The following is a 20,714-nucleotide window of genomic DNA, read 5'->3' as shown; positions in this document are numbered from 1 at the left end:
AAGTGGCATCTCTATCCTCTATTTTAGAAAGCCAAGAAGAAGCATCAAATTGAGAGGAAGTAGTTGAGTTGCAGCGCCTGAACAAGGAATTCCAGCTTCAGAAGAGTAATCTCGCATGCCAACTTTCTTCGGCAGAATCCCAATTGGCTTCTCTTGCAAATGTTTCTGAGGTATTCGTACTTCCATTACTACAGAATTTTTTCTGTCCTTTTGTTTTGGCAGTTGTTTATTTGTGGTAGATTGATTTTCTTGTTCATCATATGCTGAAAGTCTATAATTTATTTTCATTCACTTTCCTCATCACATAAATTTCTTTTGATTACAAGCGGAGTGAAATTGTAGTGAAAATTGAAGCTGAGGCATCTCTGTTGAGGCACACAAATGAAAATTCAGGCTGAGCTGTTTGAATATAAGAAGAATCCAAAAGTCTGTGATCTGAAAAAGGAGCTTGAATCAAAGAGGAATGAAGCTGAGAATCTTGTTCAGCATGTTCGTTTGCTAGAAGCTGAAAAATCAAGCCTTTCTGAGCAAGTGGCATCTCTATCCTCTATTTTAGAAAGCCAAGAAGAAGCATCAAATTGAGAGGAAGTAGTTGAGTTGCAGCGCCTGAACAAGGAATTCCAGCTTCAGAAGAGTAATCTCGCATGCCAACTTTCTTCGGCAGAATCCCAATTGGCTTCTCTTGCAAATGTTTCTGAGGTATTCGTACTTCCATTACTACAGAATTTTTTCTGTCCTTTTGTTTTGGCAGTTGTTTATTTGTGGTAGATTGATTTTCTTGTTCATCATATGCTGAAAGTCTATAATTTATTTTCATTCACTTTCCTCATCACATAAATTTCTTTTGATTACAAGCGGAGTGAAATTGTAGTGAAAATTGAAGCTGAGGCATCTCTGTTGAGGCACACAAATGAAAATCTTAGCAAGCAAGTTGAGGGTCTACAGATGAGTCGGTTAACTGAGGTTGAAGAACTTGTATACCTTAGGTGGTTCAATTCATGTTTACGTAATGAATTGCCCAATGCAGGCTCCACAATGGATTCAGATAAAGCGTGGACTCCGAAGTCAATGGCAACAGATAGTGAATCTGTTAGCTGCATATCTCTTTCCAGAATGGGTCCTTTGAATTTAGCAGTGCAAAGAAACCAAACATAGTGAGAAAGTTCAAAGGGTGGCCCAGAGTTGGTGAGGACTTATCAGATTTAGAATGTCCACATCATCTGCTATATAAAGATTGGATTGACAGACGAGATAGTGTGAGCCCCCAAAGAAGTATGATGGTTTGCTACTGAGGCAGAAAAGGCAGTCTGATGGCTTTATTTGTGCAAAAGAAACAGAGAAGGATGGAATACCCCTGGATGTTCATAAATATGACCTGGGTGTTGTTGAAAGTCTTCAATTCTTTGTGAACAAACAGGAAACCAATAAGATTAGAGCTTCCGTGGATGTTGATAAGCGAGCATTGCGCATTCCTAATCCTCCTCCAAGGCCTTCAGGTTCCCTTCCTAGTGTAGCTAAGGAAGATGGCATTGCCTCAATTCTAGCAGCGCTACCACCTCCCCCTCCCACTCCACCTCCTCCAAAGTTCTCAGTAAAAAGTAGCACAAGTGTGGTACAGAGGGCCCTGGAGGTTGTTGAGTTTTACCATTCACTGATGAAGAGGGAGACTCAAGAAAGGAATCTTCAAGTGGAGGAATATGTTATGCACCAGATGTTGCGAATGTCTGCAGCAGCATTATCGATGAGATTTGAGAATAGATCATCCCATTTGCTTGCTGTAAGTTACCATTCCTTTGTTTGCTATTTTTATTTATCTATTCAAGTTTTGGTCAGCGGGCTGGAATTAGAGGTATCTCATCAAGAACACAGCTCTCTTAATTTGGCTTCTGGATGCATTTGTAAACTAGCTCTAATCCTTTTGATGTGGTGTTATCTTTAGATAAAGTCTGATGTTGAGACTCAAAGGTGAGTTTGTGAATTCATTGATAAGAGAGGTGAATGGTGCAGTTTGTCCGGATATTGAAGATGTTGTGGCATTTGTGAAGTGGCTTGATGATGAACTTTGCTTTCTTGCAAGTTGTTTGAGGCACAACCGTGCAACCTAATATTTTCTCTCAAGACATCTTCTTACGAATTGTGGAAGGTTTTTTTTCTCACTGAAGTCCCTTACTGCTAAGGTCTTGAGAAAACAAAGTGGTAGTGTCACTGTTTTCTTTTGAATGAGGATATGTCAGATGAAGAGTCATGACTTCAAAGCTTTTAGAAATTCAGTGATATTTTTATGATATTTCTAAAAGAATGTGATAGATTGTTTTTTCATTTCCCTCTTTCATATGTATCTAAGAATAAAAGCTTTCAAAATCTCATGAAATGTTAAGGATTCTTGAAAGCATAATTTTTTTTTTTAGATATTACTGCAAAGAATTTCTACGGGTTGTTTTAAGATCTTTATTGTGTTTGTATCTCCTTAAGGTGGATGAGAGGGCAGTTCTAAAGCACTGTGATTGGCAGGAGAAGAAAGCTGACACTTCACGAGAAGCTGCATTTGGGTATAGTGATCTAAAGAAGTTGGGGGTTGAAGTCTCTTCTTATGAGGATGACCCTTGACTTAGTTGTGACATTTCAATGAAGAAGATGGTCACCTTGTCAGAAAAGTAAGGACTTGAAGTACATTCTGTAACATTTGTCCTAGTATAGAATTAACGAACTTTGGTGGGTGAAATTAACTCCTTATCCAATCCTAACAGGATGGAGCATAGAGTTTTTAACCTTCTCAGGACCAGAGACATGTTGATGCATAGCTGCAATGAGTTTCAGATCCCTATGAACTGGATGCTGGACACTGGAATTATTAGCAAGGTAACTTTATAGTCTGTCTTAGCTGTACTCTTTCTGGTTTGGGTTCACTTGAAAATTTTGAACAATTTCATAGAAGTTATTTTTTATTTTTGATACGCCTTGAGCCTTGAAGTTTTGTTGAATTAACAATGTTGCAGTGTTTTGAGAGAGGAAAAAAAGAAAAGAAAAACCTAATATGTGGCTGCATAATTTCTGTAGTTGTTGAGTGTCCTTTTCTTGACTTTTTTTTTTGGGGGGGGGGGGTGGGTGTATTTGTGTAAAACAGACCATTACATTTTTAAAATTTGCACTTCATCTTATGCTGTAGAGACGATTAGTCCATGAAACAGTTTGCGCCATTAAGTGTGAGGGAAATCTGAGTCACATGACTAAAAAGAAATCCTGAGATATCTTTTTGTTCATTGTATGTTTCACATCAATCAATTTGTTGCAGACAAAGTTTAGTTCAGTCAAGTTAGCAAAGAAATACTTGAGAAGGGTAGCAGTGGAACCTCAATCCAAGGGAGCATCAGATAAGGATCCTGCTTTGGACTATATGCTACTTCAAGGAGTGAGATTCACTTTCAGAATACATCAGGTAATGAAAACATCAAACAGTAACTTTCATCGTAATAACTAGTGCTTGAATGTAATAATCTCAAAAGTCATATCGTGACCCATGGCACAAGAAAATGAAGCATCAGTATCAGCAATTATCAATATTAGCACTACTAACAAACACAGGAACTAATGAGGGTTATCAATGCTAGAAATACTAATAGCATTGCTTTTACTATGATATCACTACAACTTGTATTCTAGTAGCTGCAGCATTGTGACCAAAAAAACAAAATCTAGTGTTACAAATAAAGATCACCTGCTGTACTGTTAGTACTGGTGATTAGAAATTTTTTCTGATGGTTTACAGTAACTTGAATACCCTGCTTGTAGTAGCTGGTCATAGACTCATAGTATGTATTATTGTCATAGACTCTAGTTGTTCTAGCTGCTTGAGAGGTAACATATCGTATTACTCTAACATCTGGGGATTAGTAATAAGGATCACTTTCTGTATTACCATATTGGGAGATTGCAATCTGCCAAATATTCCAACCTGGTTTTTGTGATGCCAAACATGGACACCTAAGTGACTCTTAACAACTGGACACTATGGTAATGACCTGAAATATGGTCAGGATGGCCCCTGGGAATACTGACATATTTGTGTGTTAAAAGATTATTCATTCCCCGAAAAGCTTATGGACTTCAATGGAAGATACAAGTTTATAAGTATATTAAGCTTGTACTGAAGTGGAGTATCAAGCAAGCTATCTCGAAGAGCAATAGAGAAGTTGGAGATCACAACATAAATGCTTCATTAAGCCACACTTATTCAGGATTTGACAAAGGCCAATGACTTGGAAGGCCCTCATGCATCTATAGGACAATATGATCAAGGCCAAAGCTTCAATTGCTCATAGTATTAGGATCTTTAGTTGTATATTCGTTATATAATCCTATGCAACGACTATAACAACCTAGTTTATTTTTAAAATTGTCAATGTAAGTCACCCACAAAGAATAGGAGTCAACCAATTTCTTCGGAAATATGAGTTGACAATTTTTTCTGACTTAACAAAGAGATGATCGATCTGCTATAAGCCACAGCCAACTGACAAAGCTGGGAAAGGTCGAACCATGCAATTCCTTGCATCGAATGATCCAACTGGTTGTCCCTTGTATGGACAATCAAACTCATGTATGGTCAACCAAACGTCACTCTGCTTCATTAGGAAATTCTTCCTGAGAGAAAAGTTTGTGGATAAGGACTACCGACAAACAACCATAAGCCCATATGGTTGACCATACAAAAGTAGCCATTAAATTATAACTAGTATAAAAATAGCCCCGGCTCCACTTCTCCATGTGTCTGGGCATACGCAACACTATCAGGTAGCTTTATTTTCCCATATATATATATATATATATAGAGGCCTCATTACTCTTCTCATAAGCCTTTTGGTAGCATTTTATTGCTTGATTTAATCTGAGTGTATATCAAGGGCGAGGGGACTTGATCTTTATTTTGCATATATCCACCTATTAAGATTTATTTTATCCAACAACTAAGTGCTTCTCCATTCGGTGAAAAAGCAGGACTTCTAATTGTTTGGTTAGCACCAATAAAAACTACACCAGAAGATCTGGAATGGTCTGAGCAATGGATGTCGGCAATTACTGAATCATTCTAACTCTGGTATCTCTCAGCAATTAGTTTATTGTTGAGAACAGGTTTTCATTGTTAGTAGTCACTTAATAGACAAAATAACAGTACTGACTAAAGTAGAAGTTAAAACTGTCTCCACAAGTTATTTCCAAAAGTTATTTCCAGTAGCAAGAAAAACATGTTTTAGTACTGGTGGTTAGAAATACAAAAATTGTAGACAGTTGTGGAGAAGACATAGTAGTTGTTGGATGTTCATGGCATAGATGCAAGCAACCTCACTCTTAGAAGATTCTTGCAACAAATGTAGTACAACTTTTATTGTTCTCTACATCTCAATCTGACTAGTTTGATTAGAGATAATTGAATCTAATTTCATAGTTATATATCACAATAATTTGGCTTTAAACTTAGTGATATGAATGTGGTCTAAATCTGCATAAGGAATATTGGATTGTCTTGATTCTGTGTTATTTGTGGATGCAGTTTGCAGGAGGATTTGATGTGGACACAATGCATGCATTTGAGAAGCTACGCAACCTAGCTTGTCCAAAATAAAAAAAAGAAAATGCTAAAATCTAGGACCAGATCCCATCTCATTGCTACTGGGAAGTCAACGTAGTTGCAGATGGCCTTGTGAAACATGCTGCCGCGACTAGATCCTCTGCGGAATGGGACTCTGGTCTTAGATTTTCTGCAAATGATATTGAATGGGATGCAATGGAAAAGCCTAGCTTCCGGTTCTCATGAATGTTATGTTTCTTTTGAGAATGTAGCTTCATTTATTTAGTCTTAATTCCCTCTCTGGTGATGGCCATGCCGAAGGTGGATTTGGGTCTTAAGTTTTCCACTTTTGTCTATTATTCTCATTCTTTTTTAATATACTCTTTGCTGACCTTAAGAAAAAAAAAAGTTGAGTGTGGTTTATAGTGAAACAAAATATGGTGTTGCTTGATATGAAAAGGAATGTGTCTGTTGCTTATAATATGAATTTTGAAGTTTTGGCAGTTAAATGTAGAAAGTTTGATGAGTGTTAATCAAATTATTTGTGTAGAATTTTGGCATTTGCCTTATAGTAAATATCAATTAATCTCTTTCCTCTCTCAATCCAGAGCCACTATGCAAGTTTATAGGCTAGAATTACTGTGTGTAGCTCAAAGCCTCAATCTAAGTCCAATGCTTAGTTTGGGTCGATAAAGCATGTTTGGGTTGGGCCTCCATGATCGAGATGGATTCTATTAAGTGGTTTATTGATTTTGTTAGTTGGTATTATGCTGCTCTTAAAGACTTCTTTTAATTGTCCCTTGTCTTATGCTTAAAAATTATTTGATGTACTATTCACTGTGAGGTTAAAAATGGGTTCAAAAAAGTTAAAGACTATTTAATGCAGTATTTATAAGAAGTAATGGGATTTACCTTCATTGAATGACAGACGTTTGTATATTTTAAAAGGGAAAAAATGTAAATTTGTTGACCACTTCTGTAACAGTAAGATTTCCCTAAATTGAGGGGCCCATGGATGTAGCTCAAAGCCACAAACAAATAAAACATAAAAGGGAATTGAGCTAAATAAACTGAAATGTTAAGAATTGGTAGAAACATTCTCTGCAGTGAGTGCGGTGATACGACGAGCATCGGATGGCTGAGAGGACCTCGGGATGCATATTCGGATGCTCTCAACCATCCAATGCTCATTGCACCGCCGCACTCACAACAAAGAATAATCACTCTAAGAATTGAGCCAATGGAGAAAAGGAAGAAAAAATATGTTTGATTTGACATGTTGATAATTAAGAAAGAATATTGCACAACAATGGTGCCATCCCAATCGTCACATGTGACTTTGATTCTTGAAGGATCATTTCACCACCACCAAGTGTCCAACTACTCACACACCATAAAATCATTACCCGAAAGTTGCATGATTATTCACTTTTGGGTTTTCTTTTACAGAGTTATCCACCCAAAGTTTTAATTAATGCAAATGTATTATGGTTGAAATTGTCAGAAAAATTACAGTAAAATGGGACTCTCTTTGTAAGCCTAAAGAGGAAGGCGTCTTAGGTATCAGAAGGCTCAGAGATATCAACAAGGCAATGTCGTGCAAGCTAGTTTGGATAATTAAGCATGAGAGGACAATTGCTAGCTCTTTCCTTAAGGCTCGATTCGTCAAAAAAGATGGCAGCTTTAGAAAAGGTGTTTCTTCTTCTATTGCCTTGGGGGTGAAAAAAGTTTGGAGCTTTGTGAAAGAGAATGAAAGATGGATTATCGGTAATGGTAATCCTGCAAATTTTTGGAAAGACAAATGGTGGGAGCCTAACTCTGTGCTGGAGGAGCTTCAGATAACAGATTTGCCCACTCTTAGTTTTAACGCTAAGGTGGGAAAGATTATTTGCGGTGGAGAATGAGTGCTCCCTGAGGTGAGATCGGCGGAGCTGAACAGAATCTTTGATAAAATTAAGAAGGTTAAAATACCTTCAGGTGGATTAGAAGACACATGCTGCTGGTCTTTGTCGACTCTAGGATTCTTCTCTACCTCCTCGGCTTGGGAGGGTATTAGAAGGACGGCTAGCAAGGCTCCATGGAGCTCTCTGGTTTGGTGGAAAGGCCTGCCACCTAGGTTCTCTACACTGGGATGGCGCCTAGCTCATGGTAAACTACCTACGGATGAACAGATTAGGCATAGGGGGATTTACCTTGCTTCCAGGTGTGCTCTCTGTAACCAGGATGAAGATAGCATTGATCTCATATTCCTCAGGTGTTCTTTTCCAACCTCTGCTTGGAAAACATTTGCTAATTTTTTTGAGGTGAGGTGACGACTGCACCAGTCTATTGATAGTCTAGTTAGATGGTGGAAGACCAAGGCCAGAGTAGTAAACCTCAAAACCCCTTGGATAATGGGTTTTTCCATCATAGCAACCAACATTTGGTGGGAAAGGAATAGAAGGTGTCATGAAAATGTTTCCAGGAATGAGATGCAAATCTTTGACTTCAGCCATCAAGAGCTTGGCCTTTGTATAGGGAAGGTGAAGGGGGAGGTGAGATCTCCGATTGATGTAATTTGTTGTAGGAGATTGGGTTTAACAGCAGTGCCTTCTAGGTATCTCCCTCCTCTGGAAGTTTATTGGTGTAAACCCCAACCGAACTGGCTAAAGGTTAATGTTGATGGTAGCTCTCTGGGAAATCCAGGAAGAGTAGGAGCCGAAGGGGTTGTTCAAGATCATGATGGCCAGGTTTGTGATTTATTTAGTATTTTTTTTTGGCATAAAACAGATTTATGAAGCAGAGTTTGAGGCTGTTATGGAAGGCATTACAATGTCTAAGGCACTGAGTGCAAGGAGTCTGTGGATAGAGTCTGACTCAGCTACGGTAGTATCTGGGATCTAGAGAAACCATATCTCATGGTTCACCCTCCAAAGATGGTTGTTGGTTCTTCCTTTCCTGGAATCGATCCCATGGAAGATCTCTCATTGCTTTCACAAAGCAAAAATGATAGCAGATTTCTTGGCAAAAAAGGCTACCAAATCTGGAAATTCAGAGTTCTCGGTGTCTTTCCCTAGACATGTAGTAGAATATTTAGTGGATGATATTCAGGGTAGGCATAGTTATAGATTCCTCTTGGGCGTTTGCTAGCTCTCTCTGCTAATGGCCATGCCGAAGGTGGAGATTGCTAGTGGCTCTAGGGGATTCTGCTTTGTCCCTATTTTTTCTTTTGATGTATCTTTTATTTCTTCTCTTTCAATAATATCATCTTTTAGTGAAAAAAAAAAATTAATGCAAATATTTTCCCCAGTTGGGTCTGGTGTTTCCTTTCCTGTGCTTTTGCACTCTGCATCTGCAAATCTTGATCAGTGCTTTATAAATCTAGCCATCTTTTGCTTATTTCTCTCTTAATCTGTCTTGCAATCTTCTTTATTACATCTACCTTTTGTCCACTATTTTTCCAATCCTATGGAAAAATCCAAGCAGCTATTGAGGTTAGATTTTGATGACTTTCAACTGAATGACAGTGATCTTGATCCATCACAGATAGAGACTGCAAGTAGGACCATTGTAGTTAAAATCCTTCTTAGCAAACCTCTCAGACGCTCTCATATTAAATCAGTGTTGGAGTTTTCTTGGGGAGGATTGGATGGAATTGATATCAAGTTCATCACCGACAACACTCTCTTATGTCGTTTTAATGATCCAATGGATATGGCATATGTATTGGATGAAGCTCTTCGGTATGTTTCCAGAAACTTAGTTATTATTGAAAAATGGAGTCCTTCAACACCAGTGGATCAACTTCCTTTTACTAAGCTATGTTTTTGGATTCAACTCCATGGCCTTCCTGCTTCGTATGTTACAACTAATGTGGGAATCAAACTAGTGGAACGTTTTGCTTCTCCATTAAAAGCAACAATTTCAGGAAGGAATACCAATGATCAGTGGATGGAAGGTAAATTTGTGAAGGTTTTCACTGAAATCGATGTTAATTATCCCCTGAGAACGGGTTTGCCCCTTCCTCTTAAAGATGGTTCTCATGTTTGGATCACACTTAGGTAGGAAAAATTACCTACATTTTGTTACTACTGTGGAATTCTTGGTCATGGTGATAATAGATGTAGATTCCTTTTCAATTCCAAGCAAAGCCATTCAAAATCTTGTGGTGAGGGCTGTCAATGTCCAGAAATTATCAATAGGAATTATGGTCCATGGCTGAGAGCAAACAATTCTATAGAGAAATAGCTCAAACCACCACTGAGGCCTCCAAATGTCAATGAAGCTAATCTTATGGAAAATGAAAGGTTGGCGGTATTTGTAGCCTCTTTACATTTTGCATACTCTATCAATAATTCAACTGAGAGTCACGAACTATTAGAGGAACCCGTCACCGGAGGTGAATCTGAACAACTGCTCTTAACTCATTCAAGGAACAAGAACACAGAGGGTCGGAGTTGGAAGACGGTGGCATGACAACCAAGTCACCTCTCAGCCACCTCTAGAACCATCTACACCTTAACCTCACAGAGTAGCCCCAATTTTCGAAATGAAAAGCAATTATTATCAGACAACCGATGTGTAGACATTGCCAATTGTTAATCTTTAACTGAATACAACAAAGAAGATCTTCTATTACCGGGTTCCAATACACAAACAATAGATACAACTCCAAAATCTTCTTCAACTGGCATGTTGGAAATCACTCGTGATGATGTTGAAGAACTCTCTCTCCAAAGGAACTTTTGCCATACGGTTGATCCCCACAAATTGGACGTTAATGTTAATAATGCCATAGGCACTTGTGGTGGGAAAGAAAATAAAGCTCGTGATCACGTTGAAGATCTCTTCGATCAAAATATTGTATCTAAAAGGGCTCTTCAGAAGCTGTTCCATTTTGATTCATTAACCCCAACTCAAGGCCAGGTCCAAGCCCATATATTTCATATGCTAGGTATCTCTGAACCCATATCCAGCACAGTCCAATCTTCCCATGTTACTCCTTAAACTCTTCAAGCTTATCAAGCCATGGTTACACCAAATTCAAATGGTTCTAGTGATTATAAAAATGAGAAAACCGAGGAGGTTGCTGGCGGGCAACTCCACGGGACAAGATGATAGGCCTATACTGGAACTGTCAAGGACTTGGGCTAGCCTCGACAGTTCGTGCCTTAAAAGAGTTAACTAACTCAAAAAACCATGTTTTGTTTTTCTTGCTGAAACTAAATGTACAGGTGAGTATTTTGACAAAATAAGGAAGAAACTATGTTTCAATCATTATGTTTATGTTCCTCCTGAAGGTAGGTCAGCTGGAATTGGATTATGGTGGCAAGACAATGTGGATATTGTAGTACTCTCTACTTCTAAAAATATTATTGATGTTCATCTATCTACTATTGAATTAAAATTTGGTTGGCGTTTAACTTGTGTTTATTCCCCAACATCTTCAAATGAGAAAGAAAAATTTTAGATTGATTTGAGACGAATTTCAGATGAAACTAAGAATCAGACTTGGTTTGTTTGGGATGATTTCAATGACATTCTAGCTACTCATGAGAAGTAAGGTGGTCGATCTTAAAACCATGCTGACATTTGCCGCTTCAAGGAAGTGGTAGATGCTTGTAGGTGGGTGGACTTGGGTTATTCTAGTCCAAAATTCACATGGACAAATATAAGGAATGGAGCAGATCTTGTCATGGAAAGACTGGATAAAGCTTTCAGCAATTGTAAATGGAGAATATTGTTTGATGAAGCTGCAATATTTAATCTACCTATGTGGAGATTAGATCATTTACCAATTCTGCTTGACAGTCATCCAAAAAGAACAGAAGGCAAACGACCATTCCGATTTGAAAAAATTTGGATCAGAGACCCCACTTGTCAGGAAGCTGTTCAAAAAGCATGGAGTTTGGATATTCAGGGATCTGCAATGTTCAAGTTAAAGTAAGAAAATTAGAGAATGTCAATTTATTTTGAAGCAATGGAATTGGACTCGATTCGGTAATGTTCAAGATGCAAAAAGGAAACTTCTTCAAGAACTTGAGGAGATTCAAAAGGGAAGAACATCATCAACTAATCATGCAATAGAAGAAGAAATTAGGAAAAACTTGGATGAAATGCTTCAGAGGGAGGAACTTCTATGGCATCAAAAATCTAGAATTAATTGGCTAACGGTTGGAGATCAAAATACTGCCTTCTTCCATGAAACAAAAATTCAAAGAAGGACAAATAATCGTATCTGGAGACTAAATGTGGATGGTCAATGGACGGAAGAATCTAAAGAAATTGAAATGAAAATTATTAAGTATTTCAATAATTTATATCAAGCTGAATCGTCTCAAGATATGAATGATGTCCTAGATCTAATTCAGCCAAAAATAGACGATGCTACTAAAGCAAGGCTATGTGAGATCCCATCCTCTGAGGAGATCCAAAAAAAAAGTTTTCTCAATCAATCCAAATAAATCTCCAGGTCTAGATGGGCTTTCAGGTATGTTTTACCGCAATTTTTGGAACATTATTGGAAATGACTTAATTAAGGCGGTTCAATCTTTTTTCATATCTGGATTTCTCTTGAAACATTTGAATCAGACTTACATTACTTTAGTCCCAAAGGGAAAGTCTCCTGAATCCATTAGTGAGTATAGACCAATTGCCTTAACCAATGTGGCTTATAAGGTGATATCTAACATCCTCACTAATCGCTTGAAGCTTCTTCTAAATGACATTATAGACCACACCCAAAGTGCTTTTATTAAGGGAAGATCAATCACTGATAATATCTTGATCGCCTATGAAGTTTTTCACTTTCTTTGGAGAAAAAAGAAAAGAAAAAAGCTATTGGCATCTCTTAAAATAGATATGCGAAAAGCTTTTAATCAAGTGGATTGGTCTTTTTTCCAAGGTGTTCTGAAGAAGCTGGGTTTATGTGAGAGATGGGTCCATCTTATCATGCAATGTGTAACAACTGTGAGATATTCAATTTTGATAAATGGTGTCCCAAAAGGAAGTATTATTCCTTCTCGGGGAATTAGGTAAGATCCTATTTTCCCTTTTCTTTTCCTCATTTGTGAGAATGCGCTTGCTCTTATGATATCTAAGGCCATTGATGAAGGAGCTATAGAAGGAATTCGAATGAAAAGGAATTGTCCAATGATTTCAAGGCTATTCTTTGCTGATGATAGTCTCCTCTATATGAGAATTCAAGGAAATCAGCTCCATAATTGGAAGCATATAATTGAAAAATATTACAAAGCTTTAGGCAGTCAATTTGCATAAATCTTGTTTCACCTTCAGCAGAAATATTCCACCTTTGGTGAAAGAGGAGATTATGCAAATCTTTCCTTGTAGTGAAGCTAAAGAGAAGAATAAGTATTTGGGTCTTCCTAGTGATTTTGCCGAATCTAAATCTAATATTTTTGCAGATATTAAGGACAAGGTTCTCAGCAAGTTGAATGGATGGAAGGAAAAACTTCTATCACCTGCAGGTAAGGAAATTTTAATTAAATCAGTAATTACAGCCATTCCCAACTATGTCATGAGCGCCTTCAAGCTTCCAAAATCTATTCTTCACCTAATTTCAAGTGCAATCTCAAAATTTTGATGGGGCAAGAATGGAGTTTAAAAGACACATTGGATTAGTTGGCAAAAGCTTACTAGAAGCAAAGATGATGGTGGGCTGGCTTCAAAGACTTGGTAGCTCAAAACATGGCATATTTAGCCAAGTTGGGATGGAGGTTGATTACTAGTGAAAACTCCTTTTGGACCAAAGTTATGAAGAGTCTTTACTTTCCTAACACAAATTTTTTTCAAGCATCCATTGGTAATTATCCATCCTGGGCATGGAGAGGCATATTATGTGGACGTTCCCTTCTTTCTTGGGGAGTTTCTTGGTCGATTGGCAATGGTCTAAGTGTCAACATATGGAGAGATAGATTGGTTTATGGACTTCCTAATGGGATAATTCAAAGTCCCAAGCCTAGATGGGTTTCTGGATTTCCTAATGGGATAATTCAAAGTCCCAAGCCTCCTTTTTGCTTCTTACAAAAGGTTGCTGACCTTATTGATGGTCAAAACTGTACATGGAATTCTGATATTATCAATCAATTTTTTCTTCCTCATGGAGCCCATCAGATTTTGCAAATTCCTCTTCCAATGCAAGCCAGAGAGGATAAGTTGATTTGGGCCCCTAATAAGCATGGCTTCTTCACTATTAAATCAGCTTATCATCTCTTTAAATCTCATGATGATAGGTCGCCACAAGGTGCATCTACTAATGATAGTGGAAAGCCAAAGGAGTTTTGGAAAAGATTGTGGAGAATTTATGCTCCTCCAAAGCTTCGCAACTTTCTTTGGATATGTTGCCATAATACCATTGCATGTTAAAGCAACCTCAAGAAGCATCTACAGAATATGGAGGCTGATTATCCAAGATGTCAACAAGAAGAAGAGACCACCATGCATCTTATTCTTCAATGTCCATTTGCAAGAGCTGCATGGTTTGCTCCCCCCCTTTCACTTCATTCTAATGTCATGATCCATGAAAGCTTCATTAATTGGCTTGAGCAATGGTTTCTTAAGTCTAAACAAGTGCATGATTTTGACAAAATTGATTCTATTGTGGCATTTATCAGCTGGGAGTTATGGAAATCAAGGGACTCTTTCATCTTCAGAGGCAACAAAGAATCTCCTCAACAAGTGGTTGAGCGTGCCCTTTCTCATCTCTAAGAATTTGAAGAAGCCTTGGCAACTTCTTCGTTTTAGAATTGCAGATCACCCAAACAATGCTCAACAAGTCCAACTAAATGGGAAAAACCACATCATGGCACTTTCAAACTTAACACTGATGCTGCTTTTAGTGCAAGAAAGAATCAAAGTTCTATCGCTGCTGTCATTAGAGATGATGCTGGTAATTTTATTGTAGGTTCTATCTATTCTGATACTTCAACCAACATTTTGCAGCTTGAGGCAAGAGCAATTAAAAATGGTATGCTTCTTGTTATTAAAACAGGAATTGATCGTCTTGGTATCGAATTGGACATCTTAGAGATGATTAAGGGGATCAAGGAGAGGAGCCCAACAGTTGAAGTCATTCCTCTTATTGAGGATATATTACACTTAGCCTCCTCCTTTTCTTTTGTTTCTTTCAGACATATTTGCCGTTCAGTCAATACAGTAGCTCATTCTATGGCCAATTTTGGGCTCAAAATCATTGTTGATTCATATTTTCTTTCTTGCCCAGATTGGCTTGTTAATGCTATATATTATGATATCCTTTAGCCTTTTAATGCAATAAAAACAAAAACAAAATTCGTCACATGCTATTTTATTTGGATACAGAAATAAAGTTACTTTTAATAATGCTAAACCAAACCCTCATTCTATCTTTTCCCAGCCATGCAATGGATCGATCAATGCTCCATACTACACATCAACAAGTGATCTCTAACCAAAATGAATCTGTCATTACATGCTCTGTGCTAGTATTTCTAATAAAGTTGAAAATATATCTCAGGGGGTTAAGTGCATCATCTATGAAGAGAAATGCGTCTTATAATCTGCTAATTATTTGCTAAGATGAAAAACTATTAAAGCAGAAGCAAGGGGCTTTCTTCTTGGATGGAAGCAAGCGAAGACAAATGGTTGGAGCATTGGAGAAATATGGAGCAACTTGGAGGAATTGGAACTGTTATTTTTTGAAAGAAACAACACTTTGTACCCTTGAAACGTAGTCCCCCCCTTTTTTAAATGTTTATAGTCTTTTACCGCTAACATCATTTTGCCTTAGGCCTACAAACGATGTGACCCTTCTTATGTTTTGCTTGGCTCACATGGCTATGACCAATCATTCTAAACTTAAGATATCCAACCAAGACATTGACTACCAACTTTTTTCACTTAATTTAATTTCATTCCTTTTCTGTCAAAAAAATAAAACAAAAATCTGCCATTTTTGTTTTTGCTGAATTATTTTCCGAAGTTGTTGTGAGATCACACTCACAATGATTGTGAAGTTTTCTCAATTTTATAAATCAAATTGGATTTGTACTAAACTTTGTGTTAAAAAAAAAATTAGTATGGTCCTAATTCCCAGGAGTGGGAAAATCTTAGGGGTGGTGGGGCATGGAAGGAAATTTCCCTCCCCATCTAGATTATTCAACTATTTCATTTTTACCAAGTTCAACGTCAGCCAGTACGAGTAACAAAGGGTCGCGGCATGCTTCTTACATATTGTGGTGTGTCATGTATTTTATCAAATGGTAGGAAGGTGGCAGACTTAGCCACATGTTGGCCCTTCCACGTCCTCACTCCTTCAGATATGTGTAGTTGATATGTAAAAGGGTTTTCTTATTGACAACCTTGTAAGTGTCAAATAATTTATATTTATATTTTATTTTCTCTTTTAATATAACATTTATTTTTTCAATGAAGTTAAATCCTATCATATTACTTTTGATGATGATATAATGTTAAATTATTCTCAAATAATTTTAAAAACTATTTTTATCCCAACATACAGAATTTTTGGGAATAAGAAAAAAAGCAATTAAAAGAACATTATAAGTTCAAAATGCACATATAGAGATATCATTTATCCAATTCCTTATTTAAATTTTGTAAATATTTGATCTATAAAACTTGTGAATACATTTTCCTGGTATACAAATGTCACAATATCACAGCCAAAAAAAAAAAAAAAAGTTATATATATGTAGCACAATGGTTTGAATGTTATCTCTTCTACTATTCCATGAGTGCCTTTAATGGGTGCTTTAAATGCACACACTCTCTCTCAGCTATATAAAATATGTTTAACAAAGATTTGGTCATGCGGATCTAAAACAACATAATCATAGTTTACACTCCCTCCCTTTCTTCTTTAATTTGCCTTTCCACCACTAATGTGACCTCCACTCATCCTCCTCCATATGTATGATTCTATGCATGTGAGAATATTTGACAGAAGTTGGGTCTAAAATTTGATAATTGATAATTAAGCAATTCAGATGTATCACTTTCTATCCAATATTTAGAATTTCCACATAATCACATGGCATAACTACAAAGCTTATTAAGATAGCCTTACCTAGTTTGGACTGTGAAGTACTTATCCCTTTAATGGATTCTCTTTTTTAAGCTAACAAAATTTATCAATTCAATACGAAAAAGTTTTTTACATGGATGATCTTCCATGTAGTTTAAAGAGGCACACAATTTAAGAGGTGAAAAAAAAAAAAAAAAAGCTGTAAAATTCACCAATTTTTTTTTTTTTTTTTTTGTTGAACGTGTTTGAGATAATGTCACTTATTTTCTTGAGTGGTGATTGCTCAAGTCGTACCCATTGGCTCATCTTTCGAGCGGTGACAAGTCTTACCTATAGTTATCTAAATGATCGCATGTGTCCAGATGACGATCCAACAACATCCAACACTTCTTTCTCTGCACCTCTGTTGGCTCGTCGTTCTCCACATGTAGTTGGAAACGTAAATGAGTAATTTCAATTTTCAAATTGTTACCCAAAAAAAAAAAAAAAAAATCAATTTTCAAATGTATACCTCACGGTCCTCACCTGCCTCAGTTCCCCACACATACTGCGACTACAAACCAAGTAATAGAGGAGAGAAGAGGTCCTTCAGCATCTTCTCTGCAAGACTTCTCTAAAGGCTATGCCAACAGCAAATGGTGCTTGAGGGAACTTGCCCAGATGTTGTATTGCCGTAGACACTACGGTCAGATTATTCTGCCAATATTCTTCGATGTTGATCCCTCTGATTTCGCTCCTGGTGTTGTGGAGAGTTGGAAGGAAGCTTTGAGACAGGTAGGGAATCTGAAGGGATGGGTTCTCAAAGAAGTCGAAAATGGGTAAGTCTCATTTCAGATTTCTTTTTTCCCTCTTTTATTAAGAGAAAAAGAAATAGTCATTTACCTTATCTTAAGGTCCAAACAAAGTTTATTTTGTAGGATTCAAGAGGAAATATTTGTTTATGGAACTCATTTTTAGATTTCCAAATCAGATTTCTTTCTACCCGTAGTGTTCTTTGTGATCATATTTTTTGCTACCACATAACATCACTTAATTCTCTCACATCATGCCATGAGGTCTGCAAAAAGGGTATTAATGTAGACTAGGATAGTTAGACTAACCAAGCCTGGTTCGATGATCAATAATAGAGCTCTTGAAAAACAACCTTGAAGAAGAAGATTACTTGAAGAAGATCCTCCTGGGCTTCCCCACCGCAAGGAGTTGTCGGATCGAACATCAACCCTTCACTGTGATTAGACACACAGTAGAGTCTCACAGGGGAGCAACAGTAGCAACCTATTTTTGTTCATAAAACCGTGGAGGCTTATGGAGCCCTCCTCTTTATTTATAACTTTGATAGGAGAGGTTACAATTTAGAAACTAAAATAGTTACTAAAAACTGGAATTAGAAACTTTCAAAACATAGAAAGTCTACTAGTTACTAAAACTGAAATTAGAAACTACTGAAAATAGAAACTATTGCAAATAGAAACTACTAAATCCCATCAAAGCAAAATCGTGTGGCCCTTAGCTGTCCTTGCCCTGGCCAACTCCCCTCTTCCTCCTCCTTTCATAAGTCCTCATTGCTGCATCAGGTATACATTTATATATTTCGAAAAAAAAAAGCGAAGAAAATTAAATCTAGTTTCAAATAATTTTAATGATGTGTATATTTTGCGACATTGAGTACATTTTAGATAGGGATGCATGTTTCAATTTTTTGCTCATATTAACATATCAGTTTTTCTCATAATTAATTATTGATTTTCATTTAATTGAAAAACTTAAAATTTTCATTTCACTGAATAATTGCAGGGATGAATCAAAGCTGGTTGAGCTTCTTGTTGAAAGGGTTTTAAAAGAAACATGCATACACAACATTTTCTCAATGAGTGATGTTAATTACCGTATTGGATTAGATTCCCATTTAAAGAATCTGCTATATTTACTAAATATTGGTTCCAAAGATGTTCAATTTATTGGAATATATGGCATATGTGGCATTGTGAAGACAACTATTGCAAAGGCTCTCTACAATTGCATCATTGAAAGCTTTGATCAGAATGCTTTCTTGAAGACATCAGAGAAGAAGCATTGCGACATGGATTAGTTTATTTACAACTTATCTATAGTATGTCCAAAAGAAAAGTTCAGGGAGAAATATTGAGTGTTGATAGAGGAAAAGAGTGGATAAAAGAAAGACTTTAGATAGAAAATGTTCTTCTTATTCTTGATGACGTGGATCATCCTTCCCAACTCAATGCTTTAGCTATCGATCTAAATTGGATTGGTCAAGGAAGGAGGGTCATTATAACAACAAGAGATGAGAATATTCTAAATATGGCTAAAATTGATGAAGGTAAAATATATCGAACTAAAGAATTGGGTGAAGGCCAATCTCTTCAACTTTTTAGTTTGCGTGCCTTTCGAAATGTCAAACCTCCTGAAGAGTATATGGAGCTTTCACGTGCTATAGCAAGTTATTCCGGAGGCTTGCCCTTGACTCTAGAGGTGTTGGGTTCCTACCTATCATATGAAAGAAGCAAAGAAGTGTGGGAAAGTATAGTTCAACAATTGAGAGAAAATGCTCCTAGGGAGGTCTATGAAAGCTTGAAGATAAACTACGATAATCTAGGTGATTACGAGAAAGCCATTTTTCTTGATGCTGCATGTTTTTTCATTGGATGGGAGAAAAAAACTTTAATTTCCATTTGGGAAGCTTGTGGCTTTTATCCTAAATCAGCAATGCACAGACTTATAAACAGGAACCTTATTAAATTTGAATCTAATGAGGATGGTGGTTGCTACTTGAGGATGCATGATCAACTTCGAGACATGGGAAGGGGAATTGTTTCAAAAGAAAGCTTTAGAGAGCCAGGTAAGTGTAGTAGGTTGTGTTCTCACGACGACGTCTTGGAGGTCTTAGAAGGAAACAAGGTAACACCTAAGATCATAACACTATGTGTGTGTGGGGTGGGGTGGGGTGGGGTGGGGTGGGGTGGCTAGGAATTCAAAGACATTATAACAAAATATATATTGTAACTATGAAGAAAAAAAGCATAGCGCATTCAACAATGCTTGACATTTTATACTTTTTTTTGGTCAATGATGTAGACACACTCAACAACCACTAAGGCACTCCAAGTGACAGGTGAAGGGCCTTATCCCTACTCATCCTTTTTTTTTTTTTTTTCTCATTCTCTTGCTCTCTCTCTCTCCCTCTTTTTCTTTTTTTTTGGGTGTTTTCAATTTGGATTACTTCTATTGTAGGGAACTGACAGAGTAGAAGGAATCGACATTCCTTTGACTTACCGATTCATTTAACTGGTGAAAATTTTGAGAGGATGTCCAATTTAAGATTCCTCAACATTAATCCAAAAAGTTTCATGGTAGACTTTTCATGCCTTCCTTCTGCACTAAAATGGTTCAGATGGAATACTTCTACTTTGGATATTCTACCAACTAATTTTTATTATAAGAGACTAGTTCATCTCGATCTATCATTTAGCACAATTAAACAAGCTTGAAATTTCAGCCTCAAGATGAAAATAAGGTATAACATTTGACTTTTTCTTTTCTCATTTGATTGCTAAGTTTTGGATGACTTGACACCCAATTGTAGAGTAAAATTCTGGAAGCTTTTTGTTCCAGAAACCTAACCAGCGAAAGGCTACAGATTTCTTCACATTGTCCAATCCGGAGGAGCGATGTTTCAATGATTAATCAGAACTTCTTCCTATGTTGGGGTTATTCAATAATATTCCTGAAGATCAGGCAGATGGGATGAGGGCTATTGAAAGAGTAAGTCCTCTCGAGTTTAAGAGGTGTCCTTTTCTACACATCAGTTTGATCAATCAATGATGATTTCCATTTCATGTGAAACAGAGCAGCCAAATGAAGAGGATTGTGGAAGTACTTTGTTGCTGTTTGTGGATGCATCCTTTGTGGTATAAAATGGTAAAACATAGAATTCATATATATATATACTCATTTGCTCTTAGTTACTTCTTGTTATATCTCAGTAGCAGGGTATATTTTATGTTAGTTAATACTTAATGGACTTGATAACGTAAATGCGTAGTTTTATGGGGGATTTTCTTAGTGGTGTGATTCTTATAACATGAGGGCCTAGGGAATGTTCTTGCT

At 37.0% G+C, this 20,714-nt stretch overlaps 2 protein-coding genes, 1 long non-coding RNA gene and 1 pseudogene across 3 annotated transcripts; all 4 read left to right on the top strand.

Annotated features, from left to right (window-relative positions):
- The first annotated feature begins 6 nt into the window (after positions 1–6).
- On the top strand, positions 7–6,104 carry LOC122092795 (annotated as a pseudogene).
- Positions 6,105–16,941: 10,837 nt separating this feature from the next.
- Positions 16,942–18,678, top strand: LOC122092874 (disease resistance protein Roq1-like). Its single transcript, XM_042663180.1, has 3 exons — positions 16,942–17,028; positions 17,124–17,407; positions 18,384–18,678. Exons 1-3 carry the CDS (start codon positions 16,942–16,944, stop codon positions 18,676–18,678), a joined length of 666 nt encoding a protein of 221 aa, XP_042519114.1.
- A 230-nt stretch (positions 18,679–18,908) lies between these two features.
- LOC122092873 (disease resistance protein Roq1-like) lies at positions 18,909–19,846 on the top strand. The gene is made up of 2 exons (XM_042663179.1): positions 18,909–19,446; positions 19,839–19,846. Exons 1-2 carry the CDS (start codon positions 18,909–18,911, stop codon positions 19,844–19,846), a joined length of 546 nt encoding a protein of 181 aa, XP_042519113.1.
- Positions 19,847–20,215: 369 nt separating this feature from the next.
- Positions 20,216–20,642, top strand: LOC122093192. Its single transcript, XR_006144384.1, has 2 exons — positions 20,216–20,369; positions 20,454–20,642. It is a non-coding gene; the product is annotated as an uncharacterized LOC122093192 (long non-coding RNA).
- Positions 20,643–20,714: the final 72 nt, after the last annotated feature.

This window comes from Macadamia integrifolia, chromosome 11, assembly GCF_013358625.1.
Source record: "Macadamia integrifolia cultivar HAES 741 chromosome 11, SCU_Mint_v3, whole genome shotgun sequence".
In the NCBI taxonomy this organism is placed as follows: Eukaryota; Viridiplantae; Streptophyta; class Magnoliopsida; order Proteales; family Proteaceae; genus Macadamia; species Macadamia integrifolia.
The sequence above is the reverse complement of the archived record's forward strand: the minus strand, read 5'-3'. Positions and strand labels throughout refer to the sequence as shown.